The sequence below is a fragment of the Paramisgurnus dabryanus genome, chromosome 2 (assembly GCF_030506205.2).
Source record: "Paramisgurnus dabryanus chromosome 2, PD_genome_1.1, whole genome shotgun sequence".
Classification (NCBI taxonomy): domain Eukaryota; kingdom Metazoa; phylum Chordata; class Actinopteri; order Cypriniformes; family Cobitidae; genus Paramisgurnus; species Paramisgurnus dabryanus.
In genome coordinates this window covers 30,222,072-30,239,128 of record NC_133338.1, presented here as the reverse complement: position 1 = coordinate 30,239,128, position 17,057 = coordinate 30,222,072, and the positions used below count along the sequence as shown (strand labels likewise).

The 17,057-nt window shown below is 35.6% G+C and overlaps 1 protein-coding gene across 4 annotated transcripts in view; it reads right to left on the bottom strand.

Annotated features, from left to right (window-relative positions):
* The window catches only part of kcnc1a (potassium voltage-gated channel, Shaw-related subfamily, member 1a), a 36,618-nt gene that overhangs the window by 17,916 nt on the left and 1,645 nt on the right, over positions 1-17,057 (bottom strand). For all 4 annotated transcript variants that reach the window (XM_065267559.1, XM_065267560.2, XM_065267557.2 and 1 more), the window contains exon 2: positions 1,128-2,058. In XM_065267559.1, the coding sequence (XP_065123631.1) occupies positions 1,128-2,058 (931 nt within the window). The remainder of the gene's footprint in view (positions 1-1,127; positions 2,059-17,057) is intronic.

Here is a 17,057-nt window from a genome sequence, read left to right as displayed (position 1 = left end):
TGATCTAATGTATGCTGCTCACATTTACATCCAAGTCTGGTGGATAGTTTTACAGTCTTAAATAACAAATTCAGTAACAAAACAAATAGCATCATATGAAACATGGACATTACTATGATGATAGGGATAACAGTGGTTACAACCACAATGAACCAGAATAACATATGGAGCTTGCTATTATTGTTGCTTTCTCAGTAATACAAAATATACTGTAAAAAATACTTTGCTGCCTTAAATTTTTTTGTTGAATCAACTTGGATTTACAAGTCATTTCAACTTACAAATATTTATCTTGACTAAAGATGAGTTGTTATAACTACAGGTGAGTTGTTATAACTTAAAAAAATTAAGTTGACTTTTCTCAACTATATTTTATATGTTATGACAACTCATCTCTGTTGACATGACTTGTAAATCAGAGTTGATTCAACAAAAAATTTTAAGGCAGCAAAGTATTTTTTACAGTGTAGAGGGATTTCAACTCCCCATGTCTTGAAATTCTCGGATTTCTAACTATTTCTAGTTTACAAATAAATGATAATAAACATCATATTATGAAGTAATGTTAGTTAATGTTCTTAGTGAATCTGTAAAAATCTAGCTATAATCTGTGTCTGCATTATATGGTGGGTTATGGCATGTTCCCATGCCTTCTTGACAAAATCGTTAAATTGTCAATTTTTATTAAAATATGTACAATATGTATGTTTAAGATCACATTTACACATTATGCTTATATGTAAGTACTTTACAACTATCAATAAATACAGCACATAAGCGGGAGGTTGAATAAGCGTGCCACTGTTTGTCTGGGTGAATATAATTTATCCTCACAGGAGTCCGATGGAAAAAAACGCAGACCTACAAAATGATGCATAGGGTATTGGTTGTTATGCAACCATGGTGAAGACGCTTATGTGTGTTTGTGTCTATGCTTGTCTGTGTAAAGACGCAGAACAGAATGCAGTGTGATGAGATTTTGTAATGTCTCCAGATGGTTGGGCTGCATTTGAATGAATCCCAAATGAGAGATTCTGCATACAGTTTACATGTGTGAATTCGGGCTTCATGAGAAGTCACGTCTATGAAGATTCTGTATTGCAAGGAAAGATAAAGAAGTTTCCTACCTTCTCTGTTCATTTCTAATATCTCCTCCTGGGCAACCAGAGAGCAATGTTCACTTCGTAGGCTTGGGTTGGGTGAGTTTGTGGCTGACTTACAGTAATTGGGGGAGCCCAGCTGTGGGGCACGGGGAATATGCTTGTTCTTTTTCTTTGGTAGCTTCTGCTTAGCCATGGCTAGAGAGTAGTACATCCCAAAGTTATTGACAATGACAGGCACCGGCATAGCAATGGTCAATACACCAGCCAAGGCGCACAGCGCTCCCACCAACATGCCTGACCATGTCTGAGGGTACATGTCTCCATAGCCTAGTGTGGTCATAGTCACAACGGCCCACCAGAAGCCAATGGGGATATTTTTGAAATGCGTGTGCTCGCTGGCACGCGGGTCATTGGGATTGGCACCGATTCGTTCCGCGTAGTAGATCATGGTGGCGAAGATGAGCACTCCGAGAGCGAGAAAGATAATGAGCAGGAGGAACTCATTTGTGCTGGCGCGTAGAGTGTGTCCCAATACACGCAGACCCACAAAGTGTCGCGTCAGTTTGAAGATTCTGAGGATGCGGACGAAACGCACCACTCTGAGGAACCCAAGAACGTCCTTTGCCTCTGAAGAGGACAGCCCGCTCAGACCCACCTCCAGGTAAAAGGGCAAGATGGCCACAAAGTCTATAATGTTGAGAGTGTTTTTGATGAACTTCTTTTTGTCTGGACAGAAGGTGACACGCATGAGGAACTCAAAGGTGAACCATACCACGCACACACCCTCTATGTAAGTTAGGTAGACTACTGTCTCTGTCTCCTGGTGAATCCTGGTGCTGTTGTCAGTAGGGTTAATATACGTTCGATTAACGATGGGGTTAAAGGCCTCGTGCGTCTCCAGACAGAATGTGGTTATGGAAACCAGTATGAAGAACAGCGAAGCAAATGCCACCCACTGGAGCAAAGAGAAAAACAGAAAGAGAGAGAGTTAGGGACAGAGTCAGAGAGAGAGACAAATAGAGTATAATGAGGAAAAGGAAAAATACAATGTCAATAAATAGTCTTTTTAAGCATCCAAAAACAACTCTCTAAAACTTATTTGTTGTTTTAACCCATGATTGGGTTTGCGGTACCCTTTCAAAACGTACAGCCTGGGACCTAAAGAGTATATAGACGGTTTCAGCAGTAACAACATAAACAAGCGGTTTTCGTGGTCAAAACGTAACTTTCTGTAAACTCCGCTAAGAATAAATAACAACAAAGTACTTTTATTTATATAACAAGCAAAACAAACAACACATAGATTACCTAGGAAAAACAAAACATTTGTTATTTTCGACTAAGTATTTGTTCAAGAGTTCAGTTTAGCAACCAGTCAGGCCATTAAAAAAACGGAAACCAAAAGTAAAGTTTCGACCAGACGCGTAATCGCATCCCCGCACGTGGGTCTGATGTAACCGTCTATATACTACCTCAGAGGTCCATATTAGTACCAAATTTATATTTATTTATATACATATCTGTACCTAATGGTACATATAAGTACCTTTTTAAAAGGTACTGGCACAGTAATAGCTGGGGGTAACCCAGCATAGGTTAACTAATAACCCAAAGGCTGGTTCTGTCGCATGGGTTAATGTGACCCAACATTGTTAGAGTAAAACTGAATACATTCTTAAAGGTATCTAAGCATCTTTCGTTTGTCCTGGGACAACATGAAAGCTGTATCCCTACCACAAACCCTAAGCTTCCCCTACCATTAGAGGAAATTATGATATGTTAATAAAATGAAGAGTAGACTTCAACTCTACCCATGAGCCTACCTCTAACATTATTCCTAAATCGAACCATAAAATCGGATTAGTTAATAATAATGTTGGTCCATTAACATGTTCAGCTTGGTACTTTATGTTGAAAACACAGAGGCTGTAGTATCCCTTCTTTAACTGGACTGCATCCACACTGCACATGCTTCACTGAGGACTAATTGATTTGGATAGCTTTAAATTAATAATTCTAGGATGCACTTAGACATAGATTAGTACTCTGATGGCAGACACATGGCAGCCAAAGGTGCATGTCAGGGCCTTTTAAATTCTGCTTAACATCAATAGAGTTTTACGAAACTCAGCTGGAGAGGAGGCAGAAACATTACACATACAAATATTGGGCAAGGCATCCAAGCAAATAAAAATAAAGTTCAAGCAAACAAACAAGATTTTTTCAATTTTTTTCAACACACTTTTCAATTTTTTTCACCAACACAAGCTAATGAAAAGCTAACAGAATAGCATCTGGTTAAACAAGGACATTAGAGTGGACTTTCATTGTTAGTTTGATATGACTTCACTTCTACCCAGGTGAAAAAGTAGTACACTTCCATAGTGTACTTAAAGTGCTTTATTTTCGCACACTAATTTTGTACTTAATATACTAAAAATTCATCTTTAGTACTTCTTAAGATGTTCTTTAAATCATCTAAGTGTACTTCACTGTGCTATTTTGAGACACCATAAATATGAACTAAAATGTGCTAAAAATGTATTTAAAAAATGTATTTAGATACCACTTTTAGTAAACTTGAACCCATCTTTGTATGAAAGTTGAGTTCAAGTTTAAATCAAGTGTTAAGTAAATACATTTTTTAATACAGAGATAGTATGTTAAAAATGCATTTTAGTTCATATTCATGGTGTCTCAAAATAGCACAGTGAAGTACACTTAGATGATTTTAAGAACATCTTAAGAAGTACTAAAGATGAATTTTTAGTATATTAAGTACAAAATTAGTGTGCGAAAATAAAGCACTTTAAGTACACTATGGAAGTGTACTACTTTTTCACCTGGGTATTCATATATAAACATACTGAATGTTATGTTTATGCAAGCTGTAAGATCTTTATGATGTGTTATGTTTACGATTAATAACTTTTGCTTTTACTGTTACTGCAACATTAACCAGAAAAATTGCAAAAAAAAAAAACACACACAAAGCAAGAGAAAGCATCAGTAGTTGCTATGAGCACAATGAAAAAGCCCAATAAACATACTGTACAATATTTCACTTCTGCTGTACTCAGTTCACCTTTTGAAAAACAGTATCTTAATTTGAGCTTTTACATTTGATTTTATAGTGTTTCGAATGACATGACAAAAATACGTTTGAACATATATGTGAATATGTGCTTTTAGGGTCCCATAAAGGCTTGGGCCGGCCATGCTGGCAAAGGATCTCAGTGTTTCTGGGATTAACGTCCTGTGTGAAATGGGTTTTAGTGTGTTCTTGTAATTTCTTACAGGTATGCAGAATGGTCTACAAAACATGGCCTTGTGTGAGCCTCCTGCAGCAAGACCAAGGCTTAGCAATACTTTCAATCACAGATGAGTTATAGGTCTGCACAAAGACCAGTAACGCAGGTTTAATGAAGTAAAATCTGTCTGTGAAATCCAGGCTAAAGTCTCATAATCCAATTATGAGATGTGGACCATCGAAATTGATTGATTTCAGTCATTGATTTCACATAGATTTCAATCTTTGACATGGCCTTACTCAGTCAATATGAAAGATATCAAGGTTATTCTCGCTGGGTTTTCTTAGTCTGGAATGATCACATTTGAGGGAGGGATAAATTATTATAATTAGAATATGTGAATGTGTAAATAACAAGAAGATTTGCTTCACTGACTCTCTACAAATGTACTCAGGCTTCTTTTACAGCAACTCAGGCTGCTCCACAGACTACAAAAGTTCAAACACTTGACTTTCAAGCCTCATGTAAAATTTGCTTGCAATATGTCATTTATAATTCAGACTTTAATTTTCACATATCTCCTCTTACATCTAGCACACTTTCTCAGAAATATTGAACTTCAGTGCTCAATTGAAAAGCCATTAGGTGGGTGGGGATACAGTACATGCTTGTTTTATTCTGACAAATGGCACTCCATGTGTGGCACTGGAATGACAGAAAATAATGAAAATCAAAAACATTAAAACTGAATGAATATAAAGGGTTAAAATAGCTTGGCTTCTATTACGTGTTATGATTCACCAACGCAATTGCCATGAACATACATGCAATTCTGTGGGGCTAACACAGAATGTCTGAATCTGAATGAACAGTTTATGCAATATCCATGTTCAATGGCTTTGTTGTTGTAAATGTTTGCCCCAATATTAATTCTATTCTCTTTGCCGTATCACAATGATGAATTGCGGTTGTTGGACTGTTTGGATTGAGAATCATGTTACCTGTTTATCATAGTGCACAAAAACTCAATGAACAGTGACTCTGCCTCAACAAAGCACACACCTTTGTGTGTTCGGATAGAGTCTGGTTTATCTTGCATTGAGAACAGAGATATGAGCTATCTCTACATCTTTAAAAATACACATATCCGGTTTGCTTAATTATAATACAGTAAATGACACTACGCCTTTTTGTTTAACCAACAAAATTAAAAGTATGAAAATGTAGAAGAGCAGTGGTCCACTGTTGCAGACAAGGATGAGATGAGTTGTTATAATTTTGTATTAAGCTAAATAGCTTAAGTGACCCTCTCCAAAATGCTTTCCTGCTGCACTTTATGGCAAAATGGATAGATGGGAAGGAGGGATGAGGCTTATATTGTCTAAAAATAGCACCCGTCAAACGTCACCTCTTACTTTCAACCTCTTGTTGCACCTATTTTACTGAAGATGAAAGCTTGTCACGTTCTCTTATATAATCAAATCTTGCCCAACCATGTGCACCCACATTTGGAACTGCATCTCTACTGCATTTGTTGATTCATTTGTTACACATCTGTGGGAAAGGCCTAGGTATAAAGATTTTGGGTATGTCTATGCTTCACACTAGAGCTCGATAGAAAAAGTAGAATTTTGGACAGTTTATGGTCAGCTTCATTAATAATGAAGGAGGTGGTGCTGAAGATATTATTTCTGCTTTCTTTCCTCATAAAAACTAAAACACCTTTCAAATTTAAATTAGAGCCTTGGGCAATATACAATGACTCCAAGAAGTATTTGAAAAATCACACTGATTTTTGTTAGGAGTGCAATAACACTTTATACCAGGGGGCTTCAGCTACTTTTCTTCGAAGGCCAGATGTTAAAATTGTAAATATGATGCTGGTCAAACGGTTACCTGTTTACCTGTACAGGTTACAGGTAAACCTGTAAAATACAGGTTATCTGTATAATATAGGTATATATTATAATTATATATGTTATGACTTATGTAGTTTTTGTTCTTTTTTGTTATAGGTCATATATTAAAAAAACATGCATTTTCAAAGAAGATGCACACATCTCATATCCAGTATTTTGCCTTCTAATTACTGAAAACTCATATTTTCTTTTTGCAGTTTAACATTGCAAGAGCCAAATGTTAATATTCAACTATGAACATTGCACAAAAAAGTGCAAGTGTAAATAATCATCACATGTATTTTTGTATAGCACTATGCAGAGCTCTTGAACTTCTTTTGTTTATAATACTGTTTAACTTTCATATATTGTTACATTTCAAGTATTCACAGTCTTTTATAATGACTAAAATTGCACTTCATGTTTTCTTTTTTTAATATTTTAAAAACCACTCTTCCATTGTGCACTATATTCGGACGAGACTGTCGGAGTTCACCCCCTAGTAGCAGTCTTAATAAAAATTCCATTTTATTCTTAAATTCGTGTCAACATGCAGCCCAGTCTCACGAAATTTCGTTATATAGTCACATATTTTTTTTATTCTTTTTTCGTGATATTATCACGAATTTCCAAGTTTTTTCGTGATCGTATAACGAATTTCTGTTTTTGTGTGATTATCACATATTGGTTACTCAACTGTTTTTCCCGTTTTTCTTACCATTGTCACTTCGGTTTAAGGTTAGATTTACATAAAATGACATCCCTACCCAAACCCAACTCTAACCCTAACGCCAGGCAACATAAAAAAAATCAGAATTTTTTTTATAAACCAATGTATAAAGTGACATTCTAATGCAAGCACCAAATCTAACCCTAAACAGAAGCGACAATGGCTTAAAAAAATAGGAAAAAGCAGTTGAGTAACCAATATGTGATAATCACACGAAAACAGGAATTCGTTATACGATCACAAAAAACTGCAGAAATTGTGATAATATCACAAAAAAAGAATAAAAAAAATACTTGACTATATCACGAAACCTTGTGAGACTGGGTAGCAACATGAGAGAGAAGCTCATTCCAGTGTAAGACCCTTTAATCTACGAATATATTTATAGTAAATAATTTACTTTTCAGTATTCAATTGTTGACTTTTCTAAGTGTTACGGATAAAGTTAAACAATTTTATTTTTGATAATTTCACCTTTGCACACATTGTTTTGATTGGAACAGACTGAAATACATCACCTCCGGTCAAACTGTCACACATGGTGTTATCGCACAAGTTTTTCTTATGCATCCAAAGCTCAATTGGATCCAATAACTTCGTACTCCTTCTGGTTTATCTGTCATCATTTGTAATGTACAGTGAAAAAGTAAAATAACCACGCTCATTTTAAATCAGACAAAGATGACCAACGGGCCGGATAAAGATAATTGGAGGGCCGCATTTGGCCCACGGCCACCAGTTGACTAGCCCTGCTTTATACCATGCACTGTAAAAAAGTTTAATTAAACTTAAAAATATTAGTTGACAACATTTTTATACAACTTATTTTGAGTTAACTAAATTTTTTAGGTTAAATAAATCAAAATTTTAAGGCAAAAAGTAAATTACTTTAAATAAAAGTAAAGTCTTTTTTACATTGCATAATTCATAAAAGGTATAAAGTATTATTGCAACGATAACAAAAATTGTATTGGTCTTGAACAGTGTGATATCTTGTAGAAAAAATTTATATAATGCAATGAAATCCATAAAATTGTAACTTGGTTGCATTAAAATTTTGAAGCAATTAACTTAAATATATCAGTTGACACACTAGTTTACACAACTTTCTCTGAGCCTAGCCAACTAATATTGTTAACTCAAATAGACTAAAAAGTTTAAGGTAACTTACTGTTTTAAGTTAAACCAACAAATACTTTTTTACAGTGTACATTTTGAATTGTGCCAAATACTATTTAAAACAAAATGGTATAATAATATGCTTACTGCCAAGGTTGTTTCTGATTACTGTAGCCAAACAAACATGTAAACGGTGAAAAGAGAACCCAGTTCTCTCCACAACATGGTAATCATTTAATGCCTGTTTTATGGCCTTTTGTGCTACAATATATATCAACATGACATCTTCAAAGGGACACCCCACACATGAGTGTCTCTCTCATGGTTTTCAGCTGGCAATGAAAGGGTCAGAAATCCAGCCCTCAATAATCACAATAAATGTCACATGTCAGGTTTGTCTTCAGGGAATTAAATGAAATTGTTTAGAGAAAGCCACTGCTCATTTGATTGGTCTTAAAATGCTGCTTATTGACTCTTATACACTCTAAAAACAAACGGTGCTATATAGCACCAAAAGTGGTTCTTTGCTCGTAATCATAGAAGAACCATTTTTAGTGCCATATAGCACCGGTGAAGCACCAGTGAAGCACCTGTGTAGAACCATATGGTGCTTCGTAGAACCATATGTGGTGCTATAGTGGTGCTATATGGCCCCTACAGTATATGGTTCTACACAGGTGTTACACAGGTGCTTCACCGGTGCTATATGGCACTAAAAATGGTTCTTCTATCGTTACGATCCAAAGCAACAGTTTTGGTGCTATATAGCACCGTTTGTTTTTTTAGAGTGTACGAGGCCAGCAGTTCAGTAATCATTAGCAAACTATATTATCTCCTCTGGTTTTATTTTCCGCTTGAGTCTGGGGTTAAAAAGGACCTTTTTACAATATGACATCACATCCTTATGTTCATCCTGCCTGTAAAACCACTTTTTTGATCAGGCAAGAGGAAAGCCACTTTACTGTCTGCCTCTTTCCAGGTTTTTACATAAGCACATGTCAAGCAGTTAACAGTGCATTAGCAGGTTTATAGACAATGTGAAACCCCATTCACAATCCATTTTACCTCTGTAATGTGAAATATTTTACAGGCTATTCATCAAGAAAAATACAGGCTGGGACATTGAGGAATGGGAATTTTATTTTATTAAGTCCAAGAAAAAGGAAGATGCTCTCTACTATGGAAGTATAAACAACACCTAAATAGCTTTTGGCCTTTGGGTAACATTACCCAACAGCTGGTGATGTCAGCAAAAAGAAATAAGTGGCGTCAGCAAGAAAGTGAGGAGAATGTTATTACATTTTGATGACTGATTATGTAATAACGTGCACAGATTTAGTTTACAATACCACCAGAAACACGCATTTTAAAGGTAGATTTTTAAATCCTGTATTATATATTTCATGCTGAGCATATAGTCTCTTTAAAATGTGCCATAATTTCCTGTTCTGCATCGTTTGCAAACTCATAATCTAATCTAAATTATGTATGCTTAAAATGTGAACATTTGGAAATACAAATATTGACAGGCAGTACAGGGAAGAGTAGAGAGATAAAGAGGTCTTGTAATGCCTTGTTTATGTGCTAACATGTTTGACATTAAATTCACACAACAAAATTCCATTAGCTTTCAATAATTCATAAATATATTTCACTTAACATGACATGACATGTCTACAGAAATGAGGGCTGTTAAGTGTGCATTACACATTGCTATGATGTCTTTAATGTACAGTAAAGTTCATATCTTCAAAACAGAAATAAGTGGCCATCTTCACTAATTTGAGATTAATGGGAAAAGGGGCACAGGCCATTCTAGAGGGATGGAGATGTAGCAATCCATTCCTTTAAATATTCAAAGTATCAAACATAGCTCTAGCCTCTTTAACCCCATTAAGAAGTTACACATTTCACATTACAAATTGCTAAAATGCCCTTCTCACCCCATTCATTTAGTAACCACAATCACTGTATGACTTAAATAATAACTACAAGCTATAGAATTTATACTGTGATTAAAGAAACCTTTTTACCTTCTGAACTGGTGTAACACCAGTTCATTTAAACATTTATGATCCTCAACAACGTGTCGCCAATATTTAGCAGATAATAATAGCTCTGCCTCCTCAATGCTCAACACCCAAACCCACAATCAGCCCTCAAAGTGTACACACAGTCTCTCCCTACACACTGCTTTCGTCTCAGACACTTGTCAACCTGAGGTGCTACCATACAATCTTCCTTTTGGTTTGCTGGGCTGTACGAATGCATTTTTTGTGTTTTAGTGGTTAGAAGTGGAAAAGCCTGAAAGACACTCAAGACATAAAACCGTTCATGAGTTTAGCTTTAATAACTGAAAGACATGAAATGGTCTTCGTATATATTTTTAAAATGATGGATACAGAATGCACTTTATCCATGTCTATGTCACGGAATTCAGCTTTTTTCCGTGACGGGAGCACGGATACCTTTTCCGTGTCACTCCCATGGATTTCTTGTGTGATTTTATGTATTGTTTTCTCGTAGTTTTTTCCTATTTTCTTACCATTGTCTCTTGGGGTTGGGGTTAGAATCACTTTCTGTTACATTTCTAGACATCCTAACCCAAACCCCAACTCCAGGCGAGCATAGTTTTAAAAGCAGAAGAAAAACATGTAGAAACCATTACATAACAGTACATCCTAACCCAAACCCCAAATCTAACCACAACCCCAAGAGACAATGATTTGAGGGAAACACACCCGTTTGGTTGTAATTTAAACTATGCTGGGTTGTTTCAACCCAAAATTCTGGGTTATGTTGGTCAAATATAAAATTTTCTTTAGGTTAATTTAACCATCTTAAGATAAATAGTACATTGACATGACTTGTAAATCTGAGTTGGTTCAACAAAAAATTAGGTAGTAAATACCTGTGGGTTAAAAATATCCCATTTTTTAGAGAGTAATACAAATTTTGTTATATGATAACTCCCATCTAGCCTGGGTTTCCCCATGCTGCCTGAAATAAGGAACCAATCACAGAACAGGGAGGGGGCAGCAAGACGATGACGACGTCTATGCGACACACCGAAGCAATTTTGTTTTATCCAACGCAGGAGCAGACGCGAAGTTACTTTTTAATTAAGCCTTAGATAGTTTTTTTTTAAGTAGTTTTGAACGCAAGTTTATTAAAAAAAGAGCAACTTTTGGCGTTAAACAATTTCATAAGAAGGATGTCTGGATATGGCAAGACATGATAGCCACAGAGTTTATAGGACCAATCTGCTAGACATCGTCGTAGATGAAGTACAATTAACTTATAAATGGTAAGTGGTATTTATTAATATCATATTGTCATTATGTCTGTACTGTGGTTGTCACAGTGCTACTAAGTTGTGTTGCTTTTCAATATCAATATCCCAGTTTAGTTGCATAGCTTTCAGCTGTGTGCACGCGTACCGATAAAAGTTGTTGATGCTTGAATTTATGTCGCTCTACATATACGTCATTTGGTATAATTGAAACGATTGGCTATGAGCTACGTACAGACGCATTTGATAGACAATCGTAGTGCCCAATTAACGGCTCTGTGCATTCGTAAAACCATGCCTCAAATACGAGAAAATGAGCATCTGGTTCCCAGACCACGTCTCATTCTCTATGAGACTGGTCTGGTGTTACAATGTGTTACTTACAATGAATTTGAGCTATATGCAATTCTCTACCAAGTGAGCGACATTATAGGACAAAACAAATGAGGTAAACTGTCCAGAAAACAGTATTACCAATAACTTCACAAGATTCACATATTATAAGGTTGCATGATAACACACTTTTTTGAAAGTCAATTCATAAGGCAAATTGTTCACTTCTAATTATTTTCTCTTTTTTGCATTCAAGCTGACGAATTAGCTCTTGGGAACTGTTAGCTGAGAATCATATTACCTTTTTATTGGTGAAAACGGTCAGTGGCTCTACTCAACAAAGCTCACATCATTGGTTGTGTGTGAATGGACTGTGGACTCATTACACTCAGTAATTTATCATGATGTGCATTATAAAGAAAGGTATTAGCTATCTTCCTCTATTTTCACAAATACTTGCCTTCTAATTCTGAGCATGATAAGCGGTGGAAAATCTTTTGAGCAGACAGGTTGCTTAACTTGAATGACCAATTTGTGTAATCCATTTTCAAATGCTTTTTCAGCAAAATTGTTTACTTGTAATATTGATTCTTTTCTATTTACTGGACTCAAACTGATGAATTACCTGTGCCTAACGGTTTGGGTTGAGAATCCTGTTACATAATTGTAGGGCAGAAGTTTAATGACTAGTTATCTGAAACTCAAATAGCAATGGATTGTGGGTTTGCAAAGCACACAACATTAGTTAACTGTTCGTATTTACATTAACATCTTTATTATGAACAGTTAATCTGAGTGAACCTGTGAAAGTTTTTTTATTCTATCAATAAAATATGAACCCAATTTAATTCACAGTATTTATTTAAGTTAGATTTTGAAATAACACAGGGAGACATGAATTGCACTAGATCTAAAAAGCAGATCCACCAGCATTAGAATCCACCATAAAACCAAAGTCCTCTGAATTTAGGTGCCCCAGTTTGAGTGACTATAACCAAGTCTCTATTCACAGTTGCTGGGTCTCTAGAGCCATTGCCCTGCAGCATTTTAAAAAGGGTGTCCTGCTCTACTTACTCACAGACAGAGCTGGTGAAGATTGGGAAAGGGGTAGGGGGAAGTTAGAAATTATTGGTGACCTAAAAATGTGGATGTGAGTGCAGGGTGTGTACATAACAGTATAAATACGAGTGTTTTGTATTGTTTTTAAATAACTAAATAACTGTGTGTTTGTGAATAAAGGCCTGTTCTCAAGAACTGAAAGGCTTATTTTTGTATTTTTTTGACTGTGACTTATCTTGTCTTCTTGCTATAAGCATAATAAGTAGACCTTTGTATTCCTTTGTAAGAAGGATAATTTTCAGTGAAATGTATCGGAGATTAGCTGGCATATCAAAGTACTCCACCCTATCTCTCTCCATTAATTAAGATGTTCTGGGCTCTGGTGTGCTATTGCACTCTAATTAATGTTAATAACTGTAGGCTTCCTATGGGACAGAGTCTGCACTGCATTCACATAGCAGAAATTTGATAAGAACATATGTAAGTTCTAAACTATTTTGTGATTATTATTCATTTCAATAGTTATAGTTGTAGCCTATATTATTAGTTATTTTTTAATGTGGACCAGGAGTTGCTTCTATATTTTAGAACAAAAAGGGCAGAGTCTAGACCCCACATGGGGACGCCACTGTGTTTAGGTGAACTACTGTATATACGTGATGTCTTAGAATAGCCATTTAACCAGATGATAAACTACAAAGAACTACTGACAGATTCGGAATTAAAAATTCTATACAGTAACAGAGCTCTGTATAAAATTTTAAAACCCCTGTTTCAACCTGGATGTGACATAATCTGATATGTATCCATTCGACTTTAAATCAGACAAAAAGCTTCTATCATAGGAATTATAACTTGGATTGAATGTTTTAACAGATTATATCTTTAGTTCTTTGTTCCTGTAATTATGGGGTTTCCCTGCATAATTTCTAAACCCCTTTCTGATGTTATCTCTATAGCAAGAAAAAAAATATACATAAATTTGATTAGCATTTGAGCAAATAGTTGGCTGCCATTCATGCAGTTTAACCTCCTATAAGACCTGAGCTTTCATTTTTATTTGAACAGTGCAATTGTCCATGTTTGCGTACAACAGATTCCAGTTACACTGTAAGTATGTAAGTATTACTGTAAGTATTATGGTGCAAACCACTATCCCTTTTAACAGTTGAATCACATTGCGCTTAAGTCCTCAGCAACAACTTAAACCATCAAATCCAGACAATATTATCTGTTCAGATTAGACTCTATTAGTTGATCTGGTTCCTAATTAGCTTGTTTCAAGATCTGCCAAAGTACAGATCGGACACAACAGTCCTGTTGTGGGGTGAGTGATTTAGTGTGGAGAGTATTCAGTGTTAAGTGTGAGAATAATAGAAACAGTGGGCAAGCAGGTCATGGCTGGAGGGAGTGTGCTGAGGTGAAGGTGACAATGTGTGAAATCCTCCCTCTCTGTAGGTACCGAAACAAGAGTCCTCATAATACATCTGAGGAGAAAAGTGAAAACGAAGCCAAACATAAATGTGATACTGGAAAACACCAGTGGTTGACCAAAAATATGATGCCATTGTATTCAGTATGTGATAAGCTAAAACTGAATTACAGCAAAAGAGATGAAAACAAATGAGGTTCACAAAACAATATTTTTGTGAAATGTATTATTAACACAAATTTTACATAGCGATTTTCACTTGTAGAGACCAAAATGTCCTCCTAACCCACTTGGACAGTATAACAGCATTTATTATAACTGATTCACATATGACACAGTACCAGATTCAATTCTATTTTTTCATTCCATAATATTTTTTAACTCAGACTCTGTACAGTTTATTGAACAGCTTCATTAACAGATTTATCTGTATAATGATTGAATAGGAATTGTGATACTCTATAATGTAATTTTGTATATTTAATTGCTTTCTTTTAAAAAACTTTTTCACTTTCCTTATATTTTTAAGAAACAGATACGGTGTCAATGTAAAAAAATCTGCTTTTAACACAAAAACGTACTACACAAGATAATTTGATAAAAACTAGCTCTATTGGGAAAGCAGGGAAGATAAAGGATTCACATATCGATCGATGCATTAATTACCAACACTTTTTCTGTTGTTGTACAGGGCAAAGCCCACTGGTGCCTGTAATGGCCTATGGCCTTCAGGGAGAATGGGACATGGGAATATCATATAGCAAAACGGGGCAGAGACATGAGAACTAATGGTATTCAAACACCTATTTGGTCAGATTGCCTGCCTGGTTTACTTTGTGTTTTAGCCTAAACATTTAAACTCTAAACTTATAGGAAACTGCAATTGCGTTATCTAAAGCCTAAAGGTTTCTTTTAAATCCATTGAGGTTTATTTTATCTATATATTCTCTTATCTTGCCAACTTCATTATATCCTAATAAATAATTGACTTGTATAAAATACAAAACTGACACTTGGGAAGACGTTCACACAGACAGATAAACATCAGAAAGACTCCAGAGAAGTTTGCCACAATTCCTGGAATCTCAAGGGGAAGGCAAACTTTCATCGGTTTCATTAGAGCACTGAAACTGTTGCCATGACAACTTATTCCCAAGACATATAATGTAAAAAGCAGCATCTCGCCTGCCAAGGACATGAAAATATCTAGTGCCTTTGGGAACCCAACACAAACATCTGCCAGATGAGAACATGATAACAATTATGTTTCTCTTTACTTTTTCTCCGTCTTTCAATTTCAGACACGTGCAGAGAACAGTAAACAAAAAGAATGCTTGATACATGTTTATTGTGATGCTGTTCATTCAGATGTATGACTCACTTTTTGATTAATTCAAATGTGCTGAGTAGCTGATTCACTGAATGAAAATGCTCTCTTGCTGATTCAGAATTTATGTGCCGAACATGCAAAACACTTTACCACATGTCTCAGAATGATAATATCTACAAATAATGTCAGACTTTTTGGTGGCAAGGCATGAAATTACATAAAGTCCTGAATGTCCACCTTATTAGCATTCACTTAAATGTAATTTAACTGCAATTTAATACTGTATTGTCATTATTTCCTTTAATACATCCAAGGATATTTAGTATCTCAACTCTGTTTATACTTAAAAAAGGTAGTGGATCCTGATAAAAGGCAAAAATAATCCACTGGGTGTGTGCCTGGGTATGGCTTTTTTGCCTTTCTTCTGGATCCACTTACAATTTTTGGCATTTTTGTTTCAATTCTGGAGCACCCATAGTTATGATTGTGCGTACCAGATGTGCCCATGAGTGATATTTTTCTCTCTGGTTTCATTGTTGTTTACGACCTACTATTTTGTCATGTAATAATATTGGCTGATATCATTTTAAAATCATGAATATATTTTCTAATAATATTATAGCATGTTTTCATCATTCAGCGTATCAGCTTGCAGCAGTTTCACTATCTGAGATTTTGTTTTGTTCAAACATAATCATGGATATCTTTCTGTCATCTGCTTCTCAGCAATGCATCACAAATACTTACACTTAAGTTTTATGTCTTTGGTGATAAGACAGTATATTGTGAAATCTGAATTTATGTGTTATTGTTTCTAATAGTGACATACATTTTGTAAGCTATGTTGTACTCCCACAATACTAATTGCACAGTAAATCAAATGCTCTGCCTCCGTATTTGAATGGTTTGATACTTGCTAATTACAATATCAAGTTCATTTTATTTATGGATCCTTGGCATAAACCTACTAACGTTTATACACTGACATTCCTTTAGCCTACTGATTTATCAGTGTTTAGTAGCCTAGAGTGCAGAAGTCAGATCTTGGCAGTGGCCCTGGCCCATTTCACTCCGATTAACCAGGCATAAAACAAGGCAATCTCACGTTTGTCCAAAGCAACCTTGTTTTTCAGTTTGTTATGTTGTACTGCCCTTGTTATAAAACAGACACAATTACACTATTATATTAATGATTCCCATTAAAAAATAAATAAATCCCTGAGTGACATCTAGCCTACGGTAAGCTTGCTGTCACCCAGACCGCGAAAGAACCGTGATGTTATCAGATTTGCGTGTCTTATCTCAAAGCAGCATGTGTACATAACTAAAGAAAGGCCTTTGCTTCGTAATGTATTCTCTTTAATGTTCTGCGTGTGATTAATTTGTGCACGCGCGCTGCAGGGAAGGGAGCACACGGCGCGTGGCACAGCAGTCAGAGATGCTGTCGATCAATGCTATACAAGACGCACATGCTTTTCCCGGGTAAACTAATGCAAATAGTCTCTTGAGT